This window comes from Ovis canadensis, chromosome 3 (genome assembly GCF_042477335.2).
Source record: "Ovis canadensis isolate MfBH-ARS-UI-01 breed Bighorn chromosome 3, ARS-UI_OviCan_v2, whole genome shotgun sequence".
Taxonomy (NCBI): Eukaryota; Metazoa; Chordata; class Mammalia; order Artiodactyla; family Bovidae; genus Ovis; species Ovis canadensis.
This window is the reverse complement of record NC_091247.1, coordinates 63,205,290-63,226,349: the sequence shown is the minus strand read 5'-3', so window position 1 is coordinate 63,226,349 and position 21,060 is coordinate 63,205,290. Positions and strand designations below refer to the sequence as shown.

The 21,060-nt window shown below is 37.6% G+C and overlaps 1 protein-coding gene across 2 annotated transcripts in view; it reads left to right on the top strand.

Annotated features, from left to right (window-relative positions):
* Window positions 1-12,487, top strand: part of REL (REL proto-oncogene, NF-kB subunit) — a 40,110-nt gene extending 27,623 nt beyond the window's left edge. For both annotated transcript variants that reach the window (XM_069583225.1, XM_069583226.1), the window contains exons 5-10: window positions 2,157-2,297; window positions 6,713-6,817; window positions 6,924-7,136; window positions 7,711-7,779; window positions 7,921-7,992; window positions 9,061-12,487. In XM_069583225.1, the coding sequence (XP_069439326.1) occupies window positions 2,157-2,297; window positions 6,713-6,817; window positions 6,924-7,136; window positions 7,711-7,779; window positions 7,921-7,992; window positions 9,061-9,842 (1,382 nt within the window). In that variant the 3' untranslated portion in view covers window positions 9,843-12,487. The remainder of the gene's footprint in view (window positions 1-2,156; window positions 2,298-6,712; window positions 6,818-6,923; window positions 7,137-7,710; window positions 7,780-7,920; window positions 7,993-9,060) is intronic.
* The last annotated feature ends 8,573 nt before the right edge of the window (window positions 12,488-21,060 follow it).

Sequence of the window (21,060 nt, the reverse complement as noted above, 5' to 3'; positions counted from 1 at the left end):
GGTAAGTGGCTAGTCACACTAGAAGTCTGAGATCATCTGAAATTAGTGAATGATTTAGGTTATTTGAAGCTGGGCTTTTATCCCTGTGAGGTCTGGTATCTTTCCATCCAGTCCACCCTTACTCTGGGTTTAACTTCTCAAGAGCCCCAGCTAAAGCACTGGGCATTTATCATATTTTCTATCTTTGGCAGACCCTACATTCCTTTATTTTTCATCTATAGTCTTTTGAAAGCTCATCTCAATTTCTCATCCTCTTAGTTGCCTCTAAATTGGTAAGATATATCTGGAAAACAGGAAGCCTCTTATCCTGAACTTACCTCTCTGGGTTTCTTTGATCCTGACTTATAATAAATATATCTTTATTCCCATTCCTGGTTTATTAACCAATTTATTTTTCCTCCATGTACTATTTTAAAAGATTTTAAAGTTTTCTTGAGGTCTTATTTATATACAGTGGGATCCACTCAGATGTATGTAACACCACCGTAGTCAAGATGAGAAATATGTCTACTACCTCCACTATTACTACAAAATTTGTCTACATCCCAGTCAATTCCCTCTCCCCTCTCTGGCTCCAGTCAGCTATTTGCTTTCTTTTGTCATCAATTAATCTTTCCTAGAATTTTCATGCAAATGAAAGCATGTGATAGATATTTTATATCTGGTTCCTTTTGCTCATGTAACATTTTTGAGATACATACATGTTTGTGTTTATATTCATAGTTCTTTTTTATTACATAGCTGTCACAGTTAGTTTATCCATTCACATAGGTTTGTTTTTACACTTGTCAGAGCACTTTTCTAATTTATTTTTGTGTGTATTGATTACTCCTCTTAGGAATTGAGAAATATTGCCTTAAACTATAAATTTATAATGTTAAAAAATTATTTTGATGATGTGGATCTCTCATTGCCTACCTAATTGTGCCGGCAGAGATTGCTGTGATACAGGTGTTTGTATTATAACATTTGACCTTTTAGTTGTACAGATATGTTTTTGTAGGCTCTTTGGAATTGTAGGCTTAAGAATGCTGACAGTGGAAAAATTTTTAATATCATGAAAGCTACTGAGTATAGTTTACATAAAAACAGTCAAAAATGTATTATCATTTTTATTATTGCTAACTGTGAGAATAAAGAATTTGGGTTTTAACCATTTTCAAATTTCATATTTCAAGTTTCAATGCTTTTTGAAAAATAAAATTGTCATATAATTTAATATATGTATTTCATGCTTTTTATAAACATGGCTGTTAGTTATAGTTGATTGCTACACGTTATAGTATTCTTTGAAAAGGCAGTTATATTTTCCTTTGGAACTAGATTTATTTTAAATAGCAGTTTAACAGACTGTCATTATAAATTATGTTACAAAGCATGTTAAAAAAAATTTTTTTCAGAACTGTAAAATTTTCCTGCTGTGGGTTTTTCGTTTATTTTTGTTTGTTTTTCTTTTGAGGAAAGTTAAGTTTGCACATAAAATTTCTTAAGGAAATTAGCTGACTTAACTCATCTAGTATCCTCTTGTATTTGACCCCTAAAATATTGATCTATGTTTCCTGTGTATGTCATTTTTATGCAACACATATGTAAAATTTTGTAATAGGGTTCAGTGTTTTTAAGAGCATAGGCTTTGGATTCAGTGGCCTGAGTTTTGAATTCTTCTCTGCCACTTCTTAGCTGTGAAACATTAGATATGTAATTTCATTTCTTTAAAATCAGTTCCTCATCTGTAAAATGGAGTAATTCTTATGCAGATTTTGGAGATAATTTGCAGAGTCCTTAATGCATGACTGAACTAAATACGTATTTGTTAAATTAGTGAATGAATGCCTAGTCTCTGTTGTATAAAACCTACAACCATTTTTTGTAAAAATTTGATTTATGCAACTTTGGGGTTCTGCTTTAAATACCAGATGACTGGGATAGTTACTCCCTGACCATGGCCATTACTTATGAATTATGATGGATAGTGAAATATATGATGAAAAGCATGAAAGGCTGGCTTGAGATTGTGTACCATTGTATTTTTGTTAGTACAGATTTAGATGCTACTAAAGGTTATTGGCTGTATTGGGCAGGGAGGAGGACTTAACAGGGCTTTAGTTCTATGTGACTATTCTATATTCTTATTTTTAAAAAAATGTACTATTTAGTCCCTGCACAACAGCTGCTTGATATTGAAGATTGTGACCTCAACGTGGTGAGATTATGTTTTCAAGTTTTCCTCCCTGATGAACATGGTAATTTGACAACTGCTCTACCTCCTGTTGTCTCCAACCCAATTTATGACAACCGTAAGTAATTTGTTTTTCTTGTATTTGTAGCCTTGCCTTTTTATTTTATTATTTATTTGGCCACGCTGGGTGTTTGTTGCTGCACAGGCTTTTCTCTAGTTGGAGAGAGTGGGGGCTACTTCTTTGAGGTGCGCAGGCTTCTCATTGTGGTGTCTTCTCTTGTTGTGGAGCACAGGCTGTAGGGCACTGGCTCAGTAGTTGTGGTGCACAGGCTTAGTTGCCCTGCATCATGTGGAATCTTCCCAGCCTAAGATCGGACCCATGTCCCCTGAATTGGCAGGAGGATTCCTAACTATTGGACCACCAGGGAAGTCCCAATGTTAGCTTTTTAAAAAATTTTAAAGTATCTTGGCAATTTAAAAAAATGAGTATGCTCATTATGGGAAAGTTCAAACATTATGGAGTAGATGTTATCTAGCTGGAGTAGACAACAAGCAGCGTAAACCTCCTATAATCTCATTCTCCAAAGATATTTCATCAGTTTCTTCTTACTATATATACAACAAATACCTCATCTCATCATCATCATTCACACCATCTATTTTTTGGCAACTTTTTGAAAATCATCACTGTTTTTTTTTTTTTCCTGTTAGAAACATATCTTGAACCTCTTTCCCTTTCAGGTACCTTATTCTTTTCAGTAGCTGCATATGATATAACTGTATCACACTTTTATAAATCACTAGCTTGTTACAAGGTATTTGGCTTGTTTCCCTCTCAAGTTTTTTCTTTTTTCTTTAACAAATTGTACTGCATTAAATATATCCTATATGTGCCTATCTTGTGCAGATGTCCCTAGCATAAATTTGTTGAAGCAGAAATGTTGGCGAATGGTAGATTAAAGGATCTGGATATTTATAGTTTTAAAGATTATGAAATTGCCCTCAAATATTTCTGTGTATGTATACTCTTACATATGTGCCCACCAGTGGTGTATGAGTATACCAGTTCTACATGCGAAAAGATAGTGGAACGTAGAGTTATAAAGGTAAGGTAAATCGGACTTTCCTCATCGTGGAGAGCTTTGAATGCCAGGGAATTATTGGAATAATGTTGACGAGATAATAGGAAGTATGAAAACTGCATTGCCATAGGGTTATGGTCATGATTTTAAAAGTTCAATCTGATGAGAGTGTATGGGATGGATAGGAAAAATCCCAGTTTACAAGCAGGGAGACTTAATTAGAAGATGTGTTAATGTCTACAATTGAAATCATAAGGCTCTAAATAAACCAAGGCAACGCCATTAAGAAAGGAAAGGGATAGATGTGGAAGATTAAGGTATTGAGTGTCCTTTACTTGTTTATACACTAAAGCTTTTATTGCTATCTATCCTGTAAATTATTTTCCTAAAATTTTCCATCAAAAAGGAATAAAACATTCAGTCGCTCAGTTGTGTCTGACTCTTTGCGACCCCATGGACTGCAGCACGCCAGGCCATCCTGTCCATCAGCAGCTCTCAGAGTTTACTCAAAGTCATGTCCATTGAGTCGATGATGCCACCAACCAGCTCATCCTCTGTCGTCCCCTTCTCCGCCCACTTTGAATCTTTCTAGCATCAGGGTCTTTTCCAAGGAGTCAGCTTTTCGCATCAGGTGGCCAAAGTATTGGAGTTTCAGCTTCAACATCAGTCCTTCCAATGAATATTCAGGACTGATTTCCTTTAGAATGGACTGGTTAGCTCTCCTTGCAGTCCAAGGGACTCTCAAGAGTCTTCTCCAACACCACAGTTCAAAAGCATCAATTCTTTGGTGCTCAGCTTTCTTTATAGTCCAACTCTCACATCTATATATGACTACTGGGAAAACCATAGTGGTTTTGAGCATTACTTTGCTAGTGTGTGAGATGAGTGCAATTGTGCGGTAGTTTGAGCATTCTTTGGCATTGCCTTTCTTTGGGATTGGAATGAAAACTGGCCTCTTCCAGTCCTGTGGCCACTGCTGAGTTTTTCAAATTTGCTGGCATATTGAGTGAAGTACTTTCACAGCATCATCTTTTAGGATTTGAAATAGCTCAACTGGAATTCCATCACCTCCACTAGCTTTGTTCATAGTGATGCTTCCTAAGGCCTACTTGACTTCACATTCCAGGATGTCTGGCTCTAGGTGAGTGATCACACCATTGTGGTTATCTGGGTCGTGAAGATCTTTTTTGTATAGTTCTGTGTATTCCTGCCTAGGTGAGTGATCACACCATTGTGATTATCTGGGTCGTGAAGATCTTTTTTGTATAGTTCTGTGTATTCCTGCCACCTCTTCTTAATATCTTCTGCTTCTGTTAGGTCCATACCATTCCTGTCCTTTATTGAGCCCATCTTTTCATGAAATGTTCCCTTGGTATCTCTAATTTTCTTGAAGAGATCTCTAGTCTTTCCCATTCTGTTGTTTTCCTCTATTTCTTTGCATTGATCGCCGAGGAAGGCTTTCTTATCTCTCCTTGCTATTCCTTGGAACTCTGCATTCAAATGGGTATATCTTTTCTTTTCTCCTTTGCCTTTCGCTTCTCTTCTTTTCACAGTTATTTGTAAGGCCTCCTCAGACAAATATTTTTGCCTTTTTGCATTTCTGTTTCTTAGGGATGGTCTTGATCCCTGCCTCCTGTACAATGTCACACACCTCCATCTATAGTTCTTCAGACACTCTAACAGATCTAATCCTTTGAATCTATTTATCACTTCCACTGTATAATCGTGAGGGTTTGATTTAGGTCATATCTGAATGGTCTAGTAGTCTTCCTTATTTTCTTCATTTTAAGTCTGAATTTGGCAGTAAGGAGTTCATGATCTGAGCCACAGTCAGCTCCCGGTCTCATTTTTGCTAACTGTATAGAGCTTCTCCATCTTTGGCTGCAAAGAGTATAATCAGTCTGATTTTGGTGTTGATCATCTGGTGATGTCCATGTGTAGAGTCTTTTCTTGTGCTGTTGGAAGAGGGTGTTTGCTATGACCAGTGCGTTCTGTTGGCAAAACTCTATTAGCCTTTGCCCTGCTTCATTCTGTTCCAAGGCCAAATTTGCCTGTTACTCCAGGTGTTTCTTGACTTCCTACTTTTGCATTCCAGTCCCCTATAATGAAAAGGACATCTTTTTTGTGTGTTAGTTCTAGAAGGTCTTGTAGGTCTTCATAGAACCATGCAGCTTCAGCTTCTCCAGCATTACTGGTTGGGACATAGACTTGGATTACTGCGATATTGATATTGCCTTGGAAACAAACAGATCATTCTGTCATTTTTGAGACTGCATCCAAGTACTGCATTTCAGACTCTTTTGTTGACTGTGATGGCTCCTCTATTTTTTCTTGCCCACAGTAGTAGATATAATGGTCATCTGAGTTAAATTCACCCATTCTAGTCCATTTAAGTTTGCTGATCCCTAAAATGTTGATGTTCACTCTTGGCATCTCCTGTTTGACAACTTCCAATTTGCCTTGATTCACGGACCTAACATTCCAGGTTCCTATGCATTATTGCTCTTTACAGCATCGGACTTTACTTCCATCACTGGTCACATCCACAGCTGGGTGTTGTTTTTGCTGTGACTCCGTCTCTTCATTCTTTCTGGAGTTATTTCTCTACTGATCTCCAGTAGCATTTTGGGCTCCTGCCCACCTGGAGAGTTCATCTTTCAGTGTCCTATCTTTTTGCCTTTTCATATTGTTCATGGGGTTCTCAAGGCAAGAATACTGAAGTGGTTTGCTATTCCCTTCTCCAGTGGACCATGTTTTGTCAGAACTCTCCACCATGACCCATCCATCTTGGGTGGCCCTATACGGTGTGTCTTTTGTTTTATTGAGTTAGACAAGGCTGTGGGTGCAGCATACCTGGGTATGGCATAAACCCTCTTGGAGGAGCTCACCATTAACCCCACCATGGAGCCGCCAGAACTTACACAGGACTGGGGAAACAATCTTGAGGGCACAAACAGAAACTTGCGCACACCAGGACCCAGGAGAAAGGAACACTAACCCCACAAGAGACTGACCCAGACTTGCCCCTGAGTGTCCAGAAGTCTCTGGCGAAGCTGTGGGTTGGCGGTGGCATGCTGCAGGGTTGGGGGCACTGGGTGTAGCAATGCGTTCATCAGACCTTTTGAAGGAGGTCGCCATTATCTTCATTGCCTCCACCATAGTTTGGCCCCAAGTGAATAACAGAGAGGGAACACAGCCCCACCCATCAACAGAAAATTGGATTGGAGATTTACTGAGCATGGCCCCACCCATCAGAACAGACCCAGTTTCTCCCTCAGTCAGTCTCTCCCATCAGGAAGCTTCCATAAGCCTCTTATCCTTCTCCATCAGAGGGCAGACAGACTGAAAACCACAATCACAGAAAACTAACCAGTCTGATCAAATGGACCACAACCTTGTCTAACTCAATTACTAAGGTAGCAACCCATTAAAAAAAATCCTTTGTATTTAGGTGCTCCTAATACTGCAGAATTAAGGATTTGTCGTGTAAATAAGAACTGTGGAAGTGTCAAAGGAGGAGATGAAATATTTCTACTCTGTGACAAAGTTCAGAAAGGTATTTTTTGGGTTTTGTTTGTTTGTTTCATTGAATTCAGAATATATTTTAAAGTGATTGGTACATTTTACTTTGTGTTTGAATTATTTGTTTTTGTAATCACTAGACGACATAGAAGTTCGGTTTGTGTTGAATGAGTGGGAAGCAAAAGGTGTCTTTTCACAAGCTGACGTACACCGTCAAGTAGCCATTGTTTTCAAGACTCCGCCATACTGCAAAGCTATAACAGAACCCGTAACAGTGAAGATGCAGCTGCGGCGACCTTCCGATCAGGAAGTTAGTGAATCTATGGACTTTAGATACCTGCCAGATGAAAAGGGTATGACCTTTTGTGTTAATGGTTTATGTGTTTCTTAGTCCTGCTAAGAACATTGTTTTGTAAGATATATTAGAATATAGTCATGTTATGTATTCACAATTTTCTTTTCCTTAAAGTTTTTTATTGATTTTTGATTCATCTTTGTGCTCTTTGAATCTCTTTCTTAGGAAAGGTATCTGGGATAATTTCAACATATCTAACCTGTTTATCAGAAGTTGTTTTATATTTGAGATTCTGTTTTGGTCCTTATTGTACCTTCTTGATAGATGGCAAACTTGCCACTCAGAAAGTGGTCTCCATCTTGGTCCTAATCTGCCCTTAGCCCATTAATTGACCATTGGTTAACCTGTAGGTGTTATAATAAAACAAGATGAATATTATAAACTATTTTTTACTAAGAGAAAAATGCCCTTTATTACTGATTTGGGACATACTTTGTGACACATAGAAATCCATGTTATGTACATTTATTTAAAGCATTTTCTATGTAGGAATAAAACATCTATATATGTGTTAAAGGAGAGGAAGCATACTCATTGATATTCACACATTTTCCCGATTTCTTTCTAACCAGACACGTATGGAAATAAAGCAAAGAAACAGAAAACAACTCTGCTTTTCCAGAAACTGTGGCAGGATTGTGGTAAGAATATTTTGGTTTGATTGGTATTTAAGTAAATTTGGTTTGGGGTTTTTCTTTTTTTCTTTATTCAGTTTTTCAAATTTTAACTGGTATACTGTTGTTTTTCAAATTATATTTAATAATGGAAAAAATTTATCACAGGAGTTAATTTTCCTGAAAGACCTAGACCTAGTCCCCTAGGACCTACTGGAGAAGGAAGATTCATCAAAAAAGGTATTTTATGCCCGATACCGTATTCCTTGTGATCAGAGAGACCAGTGTTTTGCACAATATACTAGAATTCTATTCTTAGTAATGAAAACTGAGTCTTTGATTTATTCCATTCCTACATATTTTTTTCATGCTATGAATATTTAATGAATTGATCTCAGCTTCTGAAAGTCCTGTTAGCAACTGAGATTATGTTTGGGGATTTATTGTTTGAGAAATTACATTTCATTCCTATGATGGTAATTGTACTAATTACAGCGTGTCATGAAAGAAGTGGTTTAGACCTGGTCAATTACCTATATTTATTTATAAAGTTTTACTAGAACACAGCTCATTTGATTGCATGTTGTTTATGGTTCTTTTCTTGTACTATTATAGCTGCAGAGTTAAGAAGTTCCAATAGAGGCTGCATGATGCATGAAACCTAAAATATTTACTATCTGGCTTTTTATGGAAAAAAAGTTGCCAATTTCTGGTTTAGATCATTATCCAGGGTTAATTAGAAGTCTTTTTTTTTCTTTTTATGTTCTTAAATCAATGCTTTTCCTTGGTTTAATATGTACAGCAGTCATATAATATGTAATTAAATATACTACTGCATTTTTTTCTGAAAATTTTATAGAACATTAGTGTGAGTTATATCATAATATGGCTTAGAAATTTATGTAGATTTCTCAATCATCCTTAATGTTTCCTCCATCCCTCCATTTTCTCCTGGAAGAAGAGAATATGAAATGATTTTGAATATTTAGAGGCCCATTAAGTGAAATTCTGACATTTATCTTTCACATTTCAAAAATACCTTTATAAGGCCTCAGAAGCTAGATTTCCACATTTAACTGAAATGAAATTTTCTATGCCAAAATAACTTACCAAATTATTTTATAGGCATTTGTAAAACAGTATTATGGAATTCAGTTTTGGACTTATCTAATAATTATCTCCTATTTAACATTTTTATTTGAAGTGTTACATTGATTTCCTTGAAAATTTTTTTATGAGTGTTTACATAATTTTAATTTAGAATTTTGTTCATTTCAGTTTTGTAAAACTACATTTCCTTCCCCACAGAACCAAACTTGTTTTCTCATGGTGCAGTTTTGCCAGAAACTACCAGGCCTGTTTCAAGTCAAGCAGAATCCTACTATTCCTCCTCTGCGTCCATCTCAAGTACATTGTCACATCCTGCTTCAGCCATACTACCAATGGGTACTCAGTCTTCTTCAGGCTGGTCATCAATCGCCCACCCCACCTCACGCTCAGTCAATACAAATTCACTGAGTGGTTTTTCAACAGGGACACTTTCCTCTAATTCACAAGTTATCCCACCATTCCTGGAAATGAGTGATCTGAATGCTTCTAATGCTTGCATTTATAACAATGCTAATGACATAGGTAGAATGGAAGCATCATCTGTATCACCAGCTGACTTATATGGTATTTCTGATGCCAGCATGCTGCCTAACTGCCCTGTGAACATGATAACACCCAGTAATGACAGCATGAGGGAGACCGATAATCCCAGACTTGTGAGCATGAATCTTGAAAATCCTTCCTGTAATTCAGTGTTAGACCCAAGAGACTTGAGACAGCTCCATCAGATGTCTTCTTCCAGTATGTCAACAGTCACCAGCTCTAGTACTACTGCTTTTATTGCACAGTCAGAGGCATTTGAGGGATCTGACTTTAATTGTGCAGATAACAGTATGATAAATGAGGCAGGACCGTCAAATGGTACTAATGCAAACAGTCATAGTTTTGGTCAAAATAGTCAGTATTCAGGTATTGGAGCTATGCAAAATGAACAATTGAGTGATTCATTTCCATTTGAATTTTTTCAAGTTAACTTGTAAGATATAAATGGTGATTTAAGAATTAAATCCTTTAAAGGTAACTATTTTGATGCTACCTTTATAAATGTAACATTTTATGTTTCCTTGACTGAGACTATACCATATTCATATACCCCTGGACCCTTGAACAACATAGGTTTGAACCTATGGTCCCCTTATATGCAGATTTTCTTTACTATGTCACAGTTGGGGCGTAGAGACCATCCCCATGGAAAAGAAATGCAAAAAAGCAAAATGGCTGTTTGGGGAGGCCTTACAAATAGCTGTGAAAAGAAGATAAGCAAGCAAAGGAGAAAAGGAAAGATAGAAGCATCTGAATGCAGAGTTCCAAAGAATAGCAAGAAGGTATAAGAAAGCCTTCCTCAGCGATCAATGCAAAGAAATAGAGGAAAACAACAGAATGGGAAAGACTAGAGATCACTTCAAGAAAATTAGAGATACCAAGGGAACATTTCATGCAAAGATGGGCTCGATAAAGGACAGAAATGGTATGGACCTAACAGAAGCAGAAGATATTAAGAAGAGGTGGCAAGAATACACAGAAGAACTGTATAGAAAGATCTTCATGACCCAGATAATCACGATGGTGTAATCACTCACCTAGAGCCAGACATCCTGGAATGTGAAGTCAAGTGGGCCTTAGAAAGCATCACTACGAACAAAGCTAGTGGAGGTGATGGCATTCCAGTTGAGCTGTTTCAAATCCTGAAAGATGATGCTGTGAAAGTGCTTCACTCAATATGCCAGCAAATTTGGACAACTCAGCAGTGGCCACAGGACTGGAAGAGGCCAGTTTTCATTCCAATCCCAAAGAAAGACAATGCCAAAGAATGATCAAACTACCACACAATTGCACTCATCTCACATGCTAGTAAAGTAATGCTCAAAATTCTCCAAGCCAGCCTTCAGCAATACGTGAACTGTGAACTTCCAGATGTTCAAGCTGGTTTTAGAAAAGGCAGAGGAACCAGAGATCAAATTGCAAATATCTGCTGGATCATGGAAAAAGCAAGAGAGTTCCAGAAAAATGTCTATTTCTGCTTTATTGACTATGCCAAAGCCTTTGACTGTGTGGATCACAATAAACTGTGGAAGATTCTGAAAGAAATGGGAATACCAGACCACCTGACCGGCCTCTTGAGAAACCTATATGCAGGTCAGGAAGCAGCAGTTAGAACTGGACATGGAACAACAGACTGGTTCCAAATAGGAAAAGGAGTACATCAAGGCTGTATATTGTCACCCTTCTTATTTAACTTATACATCATGAGAAACGCTGGGCTGGAAGAAGCACAAGCTGGAATCAAGATTGCTGGGAGAAATATCAATAACGTCAGATATGCAGATGACACCACCCTTATGGCAGAAAGTGAAAAAGAACTAAAAAGCCTCTTGATGAAAGTGAAAGAGAAGAGAGAAAATGTTGACTTAAAGCTCAACATTCAGAAATCGAAGATCATGGCATCTGGTCCCATCACTTCATGGGAAATAGATGGGGAAACAGTGGAAACAGTGTCAACTTTATTTTTTGGGCTTCAAAATCACTGCCAATGGTGATTGCAGCCATAAAATTAGAAGACGCTTACTCCTTGGAAGGAAAGTTCTGACCAACCTAGATAGCATATTCAAAAGCAGAGACATGACTTTGCTAACAAAGGTCTGTCTAGTCAAGGCTATGGTTTTTCCAGTGGTCATGTATGGATGTGAGAGTTGGACTGTGAGGAAAGCTGAGCACCGAAGAATTGGTTCTTTTGAACTGTGGTGTTGGCGAAAACTCTTTGAGAGTCCCTTGGACTGCAAGGAGATCCAACTAGTCCATTCTGAAGGAGATCAACCCTGGGATTTCTTTGGAAGGAATGATGCTAAAGCTGAAACTCCAGTCCTTTGGCCACCTCATGCGAAGAGTTGACTCATTGGAAAAGACTCTGATGCTGGGATGTATTGGGAGCAGGAGGAGAAAGGGATGACAGAGGATGAGATGGCTGGATGGCATCACCGACTCGATGGACGTGAATCTGAGTGAATTCTGGGAGTTGGTGATGGACAGAGAGGCCTGGCGTGCTGCAATTCATGGGGTCGCAGAGAGTTGGACACAACTGAGCGACTGAACTGAACTGAATTCTTGGATGCAAAACCATGGAGACTGAGGACCAACTATGCAGTTTTTTTTTTTTTAATTGGAATATAGTTGCTTTACAATGTTGTGTTACTCCAACTGTAGAGTTTTAACACAAATATTTCACTGTATGGTGTGTGAGTACCCCAACCCCCATGTTGTTCAAGGGTCAGCTGTACTTATAACTAGGTATGTAAGGAGTTCCTCTAACAGACAATCTTTGCTTGGGAGCTTCTTGTTTTGCTGAGACAGACTGTGTTGAAATACAACAAACGTTCAGTGCTTGAAGCTGTAACCAAAAGAGAGGGAGGAACTCATTTCCTAACTTCAGGAAGAGTTAGGAAAAGTCTAGTATTCATTTCCAGAAGGCTTTTGCTTCAAAAGTAGATAAATCCCACAGACTGAACTCCTGGGCTATGATGCATTGTGGAGTCCTACATGCAAAGGAAATTTACATAAACCAATGTATGATGAATCTGACATGTTAAATAATGAATAAAATCAAGTTTTCCATTAAAAAAAAAAACAACTAACTTTGGGTTGTTTTGGGTATGTAGAAACAACCCATACATACTTTGGGTATGTAGAATACAAATTTGGAAACAGTCAGAAAGGAAATTCCAAAATAGAAATTTAAAAGAGCTTTACTGTTTCTTCTTTTGAAACATTTAATAATAACAGAATGTGGTGCGAATTCTATCCTGAGAGTCTGCCTCATTTCCTCAGGATAGACTGAGGGAGAACATTAGAGCAAGTCTTCAGTTTTTTCAGGTATGCTTTTTTATGCTTCTTTTATAATGTATTAATGTATTCTTAGTTAAATGAATGAACTGATATTTGCTTTTAAGCAAATTTAAGGTAAAACCTGTAATGGCTATGTCATTGGAAAAATTAATTCCTTTATTTTGGGGGACCCCTAAAATAAACCCCAAGGTGACCCCTAAGGGGTTTTCTGAGGGTTTTTAGAGTTGCTAGATTTACATGTAACTCAAACTTCCTTTAAAATGCTAAGTTGAGGGACTTCCCTGGCTGTCCAGGGGTTGAAACTTCACCTTCCGATGCAGGGGGCGTGGGTTTGATCCCTGGTCGGGGAGCTAAGATCCCACATGCCTCGTGTGCCAAAAAACCAAAACAGAAAACAGAAACAATACTGTAACAAATTTAATACTCTTTACAAATGAATAAATAAAAATAAAAAATTAAAAAAAAATAAAATAAAATGCTAAGTTGAGGAGAAGGCAGTAAGCTTTCAAGTAAGCTTTCAGGGTATGGGAGTTCTCTACATTTTGTGCAGTTTAGATCTATACCTTTAAAATTGCTTGACATTAGCTTTACAGTTGTGTTCAGTCGCTCAGTCGTGTCCAACTCTTTGTGACCCCATGGACTGCAGCACACCAGGCTTCCCTGTCCAATACCAACTTCCCTGTCCAACACCAACTGGGAAGTGATGGGACCAGATGCCATGATCTTAGTTTTCTGAATGTTGAGTGTTAAGCCATCTTTTTCACTCTCCTCTTTCACTTTAATCAAGAGGCTCTTTAGTTCCTTTTCACTTTCTGCCATAAGGGTGGTGTCCTCTGTATATCTGAGGTTATTGATACTTCTGCCAGCAGTCTTGATTCCAGCTTGTGCTTCATCCAGCCTAGCATTTCATTGATATACTCTGCATATAAGTTAAATAAGCAGAGTAACAATATGCAGCCTTGACGTACTCCTTTCCAATTTGGAACCAGTCTGTTGTTCTATGTCCAGTTCTCACTGTTGCTTCTTGACCTGCATACAGATTTCTCAAAAGGCAGGTCATGTGGTCTGGTATTCCCATCTCTTGAAGAATTTTCTACAGTTTGTGGTGATCCACACAGTCAAAGGCTTTGGCCTAGTCAATAAACCAGATGTAGATGTTTTTCTGGAACTCTGTTGCTTTTTTGATGATCCAGTGGATGTTGGCAATTTGATTTCTGGTTTCTTTGCCTTTTCTAAATCCAGCTTGAACATCTGGAAGTTCACGGTTTACGTACTGTTGAAGCCTGGCTTGGAGAATTTTGAGCATTACTTTGCTAGCATGTGAGATGAGGGCAATTGTGCAGTAGTTTTGAACATTCTTTGGCATTGCCTTTCTTTGGGATTGGAATGAAAACTGACCTTTTCCAGTCCTGGGGCCATTGCTAAGTTTTGCAAAATTACATCCATGTTTTAAGAGGAAGAAGTTACCTTGGACCTTTCCTCTTCTGTTTGTTTTGTGTCCCAACTCACTGTGATCTCATACAGTTTCATGCTGTCAACTCCCAATTTTTACCCCTAGCTTAGACCCACCCCTGAACTCCAGACTTGGAGAGAGAGAGAGAGAGTGCACGTGTGTGTGTATGTAGAACAGCTTGTGTAACATGTCTACATAAAATTCTAATTAAAGCTCAAACTCAACACACTCAGAGCTGAGTTCTTAATCTTCTCTCCCAAACTTGCTTGTCCTTCCTCAATAAATGGCAGTGCCATGTTTCTAGTTGCTCATATGCAAAACAGTGGAGTCATCTTTGCTTCTCTCTTCTTATCTCCCATATATCCAATCCCCCAACAAATCTGGTAGGCCCCACCTTTGAAATATATCCAAAGCTGACCACCTCTTTTGACCTCTGCTGTTAATATCCTGTTCCAGACCATATCTTCTCTTGCCTAGATTGAATTATCACTTCCCCAAACTCTCTTTACATCTTTGTGTTCCTCCAAGTCTATTCTCTGTTCAGTAGCCACAGTTGTTCTTTCTAAAACAAATGAAATCATATTCACTTGCTCAAAAGTATCCAGTGGCTCCCCATCTCACTCAGAGTAGAGACAAAAGTCCTTAAAATTAGCAGGCCCACACTCCCTTCCTCTCCTCACCTCATCCACTACCATTTTCCCCTTCTCATTCAACTCCAGGCTCTCTGGCTTCAGCACTCCTCTTCACCAAGTTCAGTTATAAGCAGCTAATGAAACTAAATGAGTAAATGGTGCTGAGTACTTTTTTTTTAAAGCCACAGTTTCATTGTCTTAGTTAAAACAGGATTATTAAGAGGTGATTTTTTTTTTTTAATTAGAAACTTTAATTATAACAATGGCTTCCCTGGTAGCTCAGTTGGTAAAGAATCTGCCTGCAATGCATGAGACCTGCGTACAATCCCTGGGTTGGGAAGATCCCCTGGAGAAGGGAACGGCTGCCCACTCCAGTATTCTGGCCTGGAGAATTTTGTGGATTGTATAGTCCATGGGTTCACAAGGAGTTGGCCACGACTGAGTGCCTTTCACTTTCACTTAAGTATAACAACTGGAATTAAGTGTATTTTCTATGAATAAAAATGAATTTTGACCAAAACACCCAAGTACACTCCTGCCTCAGGCCCTTCGGGCTTGGTATTCCCTCTGCCCTTAATGTTTTTCTCAGCTGTATATGTAGCTCACACCTTGCATCCTTCAGCCTCACTCAGCTGTTACTTGATCAAGGCCTTCCTTGACTATATATACATTGGTACTCCATGTCTCCCCTCCTTTAAATTTGTAACACTTATCATGATCTGACTCGTTTGTTTGTTTATATTTGTTTTCCTATACTAGAATATAAGCTTCGTGAGGGCAAAGTTTTGTTTTTGTTGAATCCTGCATTTGCAGAACTGTGTCTGCTTCATATTAAACACTTAGTAAGTATTGAGCATTCAAAGTATTACTAATAGAACTTTGGTTTTTGAAAGAAAGAATAGCTTTAATTATTAAATGTTTATGATTTTTATAGTTCATGTGACGTTTCAGTCTGTTTCATGTGACATTCAGTTTATTATATCAGAATCATGTATATCAGAATCAATCATTCAGGTTGATGAGTAATAACTCCTTTGCTTTCAAAACTATTTGAAAGCAAAGTAATTCCAGTGACAAAATGACTATAGAATTTGGACAGTAATCTTAATTGTGATGCTAAGTAATTTATTAAAGACCTAGTTTATTTTACAACTAGACCCTACCACAATTGTTGAGCATATTCCTAGCTAGAAACAATGTCTTTTCACTTATATAGGGGCTTCCCTGGTAGCTCAGCTGGTAAAGAATCTGCCTGCAATGCAGGAGACCCTGGTTTGATTCCTGGGTTAGGAATATCCCCTGGAGAAGTGCATAGCAACCCACTCCAGTATTCTTGCCTGGAGAATCCCCATGGACAGAGGAGCCTCGTGGGCTACAGTCCATGGGGTCGCAAAAAAGTAGGACACAGCTGAATGACTGAGCATAGCATAATATCCAACCAAACCAAAAATTAACTGGAATGATTAAAAACTAGTCAATTTTGTCAAAATGAGGAATGTGCGGATGTCATAAAAATTAAAATTCTGAGTTGAGTGATACCAGGAAATGAGAAGGGAGAGCAAGATAAGACTGTGGGTCAGTAGAGTTTGAGAAGCAATAAAGATTAACTCATTAATATTTCTGAGTTATGATTTCAGAATGACATATTTTTATTATACAACTGCAAAAATCATAAGCATATAATATACTTTAGTAGAACGTACCAGAAAAAAATCTGAAGGCATAATTTCTTTCTTGTTCAAAATATGAACCCAGGATATCTCCAGATAGTAGCTTATAGATGATGAACTCTTTTTAAAATACAGAATCCTATAATTTTGTATTAACTTGCACTTATCAGCTTAAACACTGTTAGGATAGCTAAATGGATATTTTAACTGAAACAACCAACTTGTTCTGCAGGGTTTTTCCTGTCTTAAGTGGAAGTAAGGTCCTGCTATGTTTGTATTCAGAGTATTTCCAAAGGTTTTTTTATTTTTCAGGTGCTATTTATTGATCATAAATTTTATTTTATAATTAAAAACCGGCAGCTTCTTTTCTCTAAATGTGGTTATACTTTCATCTGTTTTTCTATCACCCCACTTTCAGTTTTGAGGAAAAAAGGACCTCTTGCTTTGTAAGCTCTTTTTATATAGCAGATCCCTCCTTTTCTCTCCCATCTTGTTTCTGTATCCTCATGTAACATTTAGTGCTTTTCTTGCATAAACACAGTAAATGTTTTCTCTCGCCTAAAAGAGCAAGAATAAACACTTTTCCCACTGCTGTCATGCTCCCTCCCTTCACGTCCAGCACTGTCCAGCTGTATGAAGTGCGTTCAGCCTGTTTACTCACTTCCCAGTCATTCTTTAGCCTGTCAGGCTTTCTCTTTGCTCCTCCTATTTTCTTAGGATATTCTGGGAAGTAACCAGACACCCTCCCTTGTCAAATCTAGTGTCTTCTTACCAGCCCTCACTCTGCTCTATTCATAACCTGTCCTCTTGACCACTCCCTCCTAGGGTACTCCTCTCTGAGGTTGACTTTTGTTCCAGGTTCTCGATCCCAGTGCTCGGTTGTTGCTATCTTTTCCCCTGGTTAAGTTCAAGAGTGCCCAGAAGAAAGCTTCAGCTTTCTCTCAAGAACTGGCTGTTCCTGTCACATTCTCTACTTTCGTTAATGGCATTACCATGTACCCTGCCACTGAAGATATTTAATAGAAACCTCGGAATCATATTTTATTGTTTTTTGTCCTCACACTGAAAGAGTTATCACGTCTTTTTGGATTTGCCTTCTAAAAAACTCTCTTGCATTTGTCCCTGCTTCACTCCTGCTTCTTTCTTAGTTTAGGCCTTCATTCTTCTTCCCTCACAAGAATCTTTTCCATATTGCTCCAGTTAAAAAAAAAATCCCCATACTTCCAATCCAGTATTCTGTAGTTAGCATTCCTTGAAAAACAAACAAAAACCTCTCTCAGGTCACCAGGCCTCCATGCCTTTGACAGGGTATTCACTCTTACTCTGCTCTTCACAGCCATAGCAAATGGCCTTCGAGAGCTGTGTGGTTTATGTCCTGCCTCCCTAGCCGAGGCACAGCTTTGCACATGTCCCCACTGCAGACCTCCTCACACTGAGTTATACACTGACATAGTTTATCTCATTCACCTTTGGGACAATCACTTAGCACTCCATCACTTAGCACAATCCCTAGTTGGTGCTAAATAAATGGTAATATTAAGAGAGGGAAAGAATGAAACTGACATAGATGTGATTATAAAAAATGTGGACAAGTATATGATTTTTAAAGAGAAAGGTATTTAGTCTGGTAGGGAAAGCAGTGCATACCAGGTTTGTGAAATACTTTACCCTCTACCTCCTATAGTGTCGAGAGTATTAGGTAGAAATTTTACAGTTCTTAGGATAACTGTCTCGTATCTCTGGGCTTACTCCTCTCTATGTGGCAGGTTTAATCTCATCTTTGGTGCACTCCCTCAGCACATTCCCCTTGCACAGAAACTCCAGTATTAATGTAACCAATGACATTTTTGAATATCTAATGTGCAAAGCACCATGTTAGGGGCTAGAAATGACATAGAGGTGAATGAAACAACAGACTTGCTCTCAAAGATGTCAGTCTTTTTCTTTTGAGGGATAACATACAGTAAAGTGCATAAAGTAGGCTAATTTCAAATTTATAGCTTGGTGAATTTTGACATATGTAAATAATCATTTCTATATCCCCAGAAGTTTCCTTCCTGCCACTTGCCAGGAAAGAACCTGAAAACCACTATCTGATTTCTGTCATCAGAACCTACTCTCTAATTGGCGTTCAGCACTGGTAGCTGGGCTTCCCTACTCAAAGCCTTAGTGGACAACAAACAGCTGGGTTATTTCTAACCTAATGCTTCAGAAAAACGAACTATGCTGTCCATGTTAAGAGAGACTTAGAATTGGTGATCCAGGGTGCCTAGTAGTCCCAAATAATTTCTTCTACCATAAATTGATTTATTGAGGGATTTTAAAAAATTACTGTGTGGTGGTAAAGAACAGAAATGGAAAGAGTAATTTTCAGTCAGGACATCTGGGTTTGAGTCTTCAGCTCTGCCACTTAGAAGTTATATACTATTTTGCAGATGGCACTTCCTATGGGCCTATGTCTTCAGATATAAAACACATGGTTCCCAGCTTACTTACCTCACAAGGTGTGTTGTATTAAGTAAAATAATGCATAAGAAGCACTGTAAACTGTATAGTACAAATCAAATATCGTTAGTAAACCAACATATGCATATATCCTATGGCCCTGATAATCTTGGAGATCCAATCCAGACATTTCTTCCAATTCACAGAGTGACAAATCACTGTGGGTTAGATTCTTTAGTAAGAACCCTGAGATGACTTTTTCTTTAGAATGGCTAGCTATTGCCAAGGCCAGGTCTGCAGGACTTGCATTTGGCCGTATCCTTTCAAGAACATTTCCTGTTGTATACTGAAGATAAGGTCAATTAATGACGTCTAGTTCTCAAATTCTAACTCTTAATTTCTTTGCCAAAATTGACTACAGATTGCGAGTATTATGACTATATTCCTAAAAAGGAGTCTCATCATAGTTAATGAAGTGGCCAGTGAAAGATTTGTGATCTGTTTTGCTTCTGGAGTATATGCTTTTTGCATTGCATGTAACAGAAAATTTCATGCTTTTTACATTATAAGCCCAGATGTGGGCAGCGAATCAGAGATAAATATATGAGTTGTTTTGTCCAGTTTTATGCCTTTGTCTAAGATTCAGTCAAATTAATATTTTAACTAATACATCTTAGCAGAGTTTAAAGTACAAACTTAACATCAATGAGTAATGTCAAATCTCAATAGTAATCATGTCCCCACTACCTTCACTAATAAAACACAGGTACAAAACAATTATTTCTTCTAAATATTTTTTCTATTCTAAATGTCTATAGTTTTGAAAAAAACAACATACTAGTAATTATATATTTAAAAGGAGTAGCATTTATACTCTTTATTCTTACATGTCTTATTTCTACAACTTCAGTTTACTATTGGACTTCAGAAATTTAAAGAATAAATAATCATTAAACACCTATATGTTATCAGTAATAAACAGTAATTAGTGCAAAATGTTGGTGCTTCAGTAAATCAAGTTCTCAGGAATACGGGCAGATCAATAAAATACAAATTTTTGTTAAAGGTAGCAAACATTCATCTTATTTTCTTAAACTTTAATCAAACATTATAGCTTTGCATAAAATGTAGTGAAAAATAAGTTGGAGTGTTTGAGGATCTATTTCTGAAATTTAGTCTCGGGAGACTTCATTGGTGACACACTTGATTTTATTGGGTAATTAGATAAAAATACTGGTCACTGATCCCTGGATTGGGACGATCCCCTGCAGGAGATGGCAACGCACGCCAGTATTCATTCCCAGAGAATTCCTTGGACAGAGTAGTACAGTCCATGGGGTGGCAAAGAGCCAGACACAACTGAGCACATGGTGCACATTTCAGACAGCTTTAAGATGAGACAGAAAGGAAAACACCAAGTTTTTGGGTAATGGGCATTCTTAAATGCATGGTACAAACCAGATGAATCCTTTTCTAGATGATTTCCATTTTTAAAAAGTGTACTTAAAAATACTGTTAACTATGATGACTCTCGATCCCCACAGAATCACTGTTCTATTTTTTTAACTGTTTAAATATTTGTATATGCTTCTTAATGACTAATGAATTTGGAAGCACTGAAAAAATGATTTTTAAAAGTTCTCAGTGTTTAATTATTTAATGTTGAGACTTAAAAGATGAACTCATTTTTAAAATGTCAAAATGTCTTTTGTACAGAATATTTTATTACCTTTGTAATATCTTGTATACAATGATTTTTTTCTTGATAATATAATAAATGGAAAAAATTCTAAAGCCGTACAGAAATTTGCTATCTGACTTTTAAAACATTTGAGATTGTCTTATATTTATAGCATACGCCTTACAGAAGAAGGCAGTTTTGGTTGCTTAGAAACAGTAGACATTTTTATGGAATGCTATAGCTGAATATATTTGCATATGTAACTGTCCTTTAAAATGATAATTCTGTATAGTACCAAAATACCTTTTTAAAAGATTTTCATTTTCTGCCTTCCTAACTTACTTGCTCCCTGTGTCTCTCCCTTCTTGAACAATTCATAACAAAAATCATTTGCTTATTCTGCACAAGATAAGAGTTACATCTGCCACAGGGAGAAAAGGTGCTGGCCTAGTGTGGGATTACAGTGTGGAGCCTAGG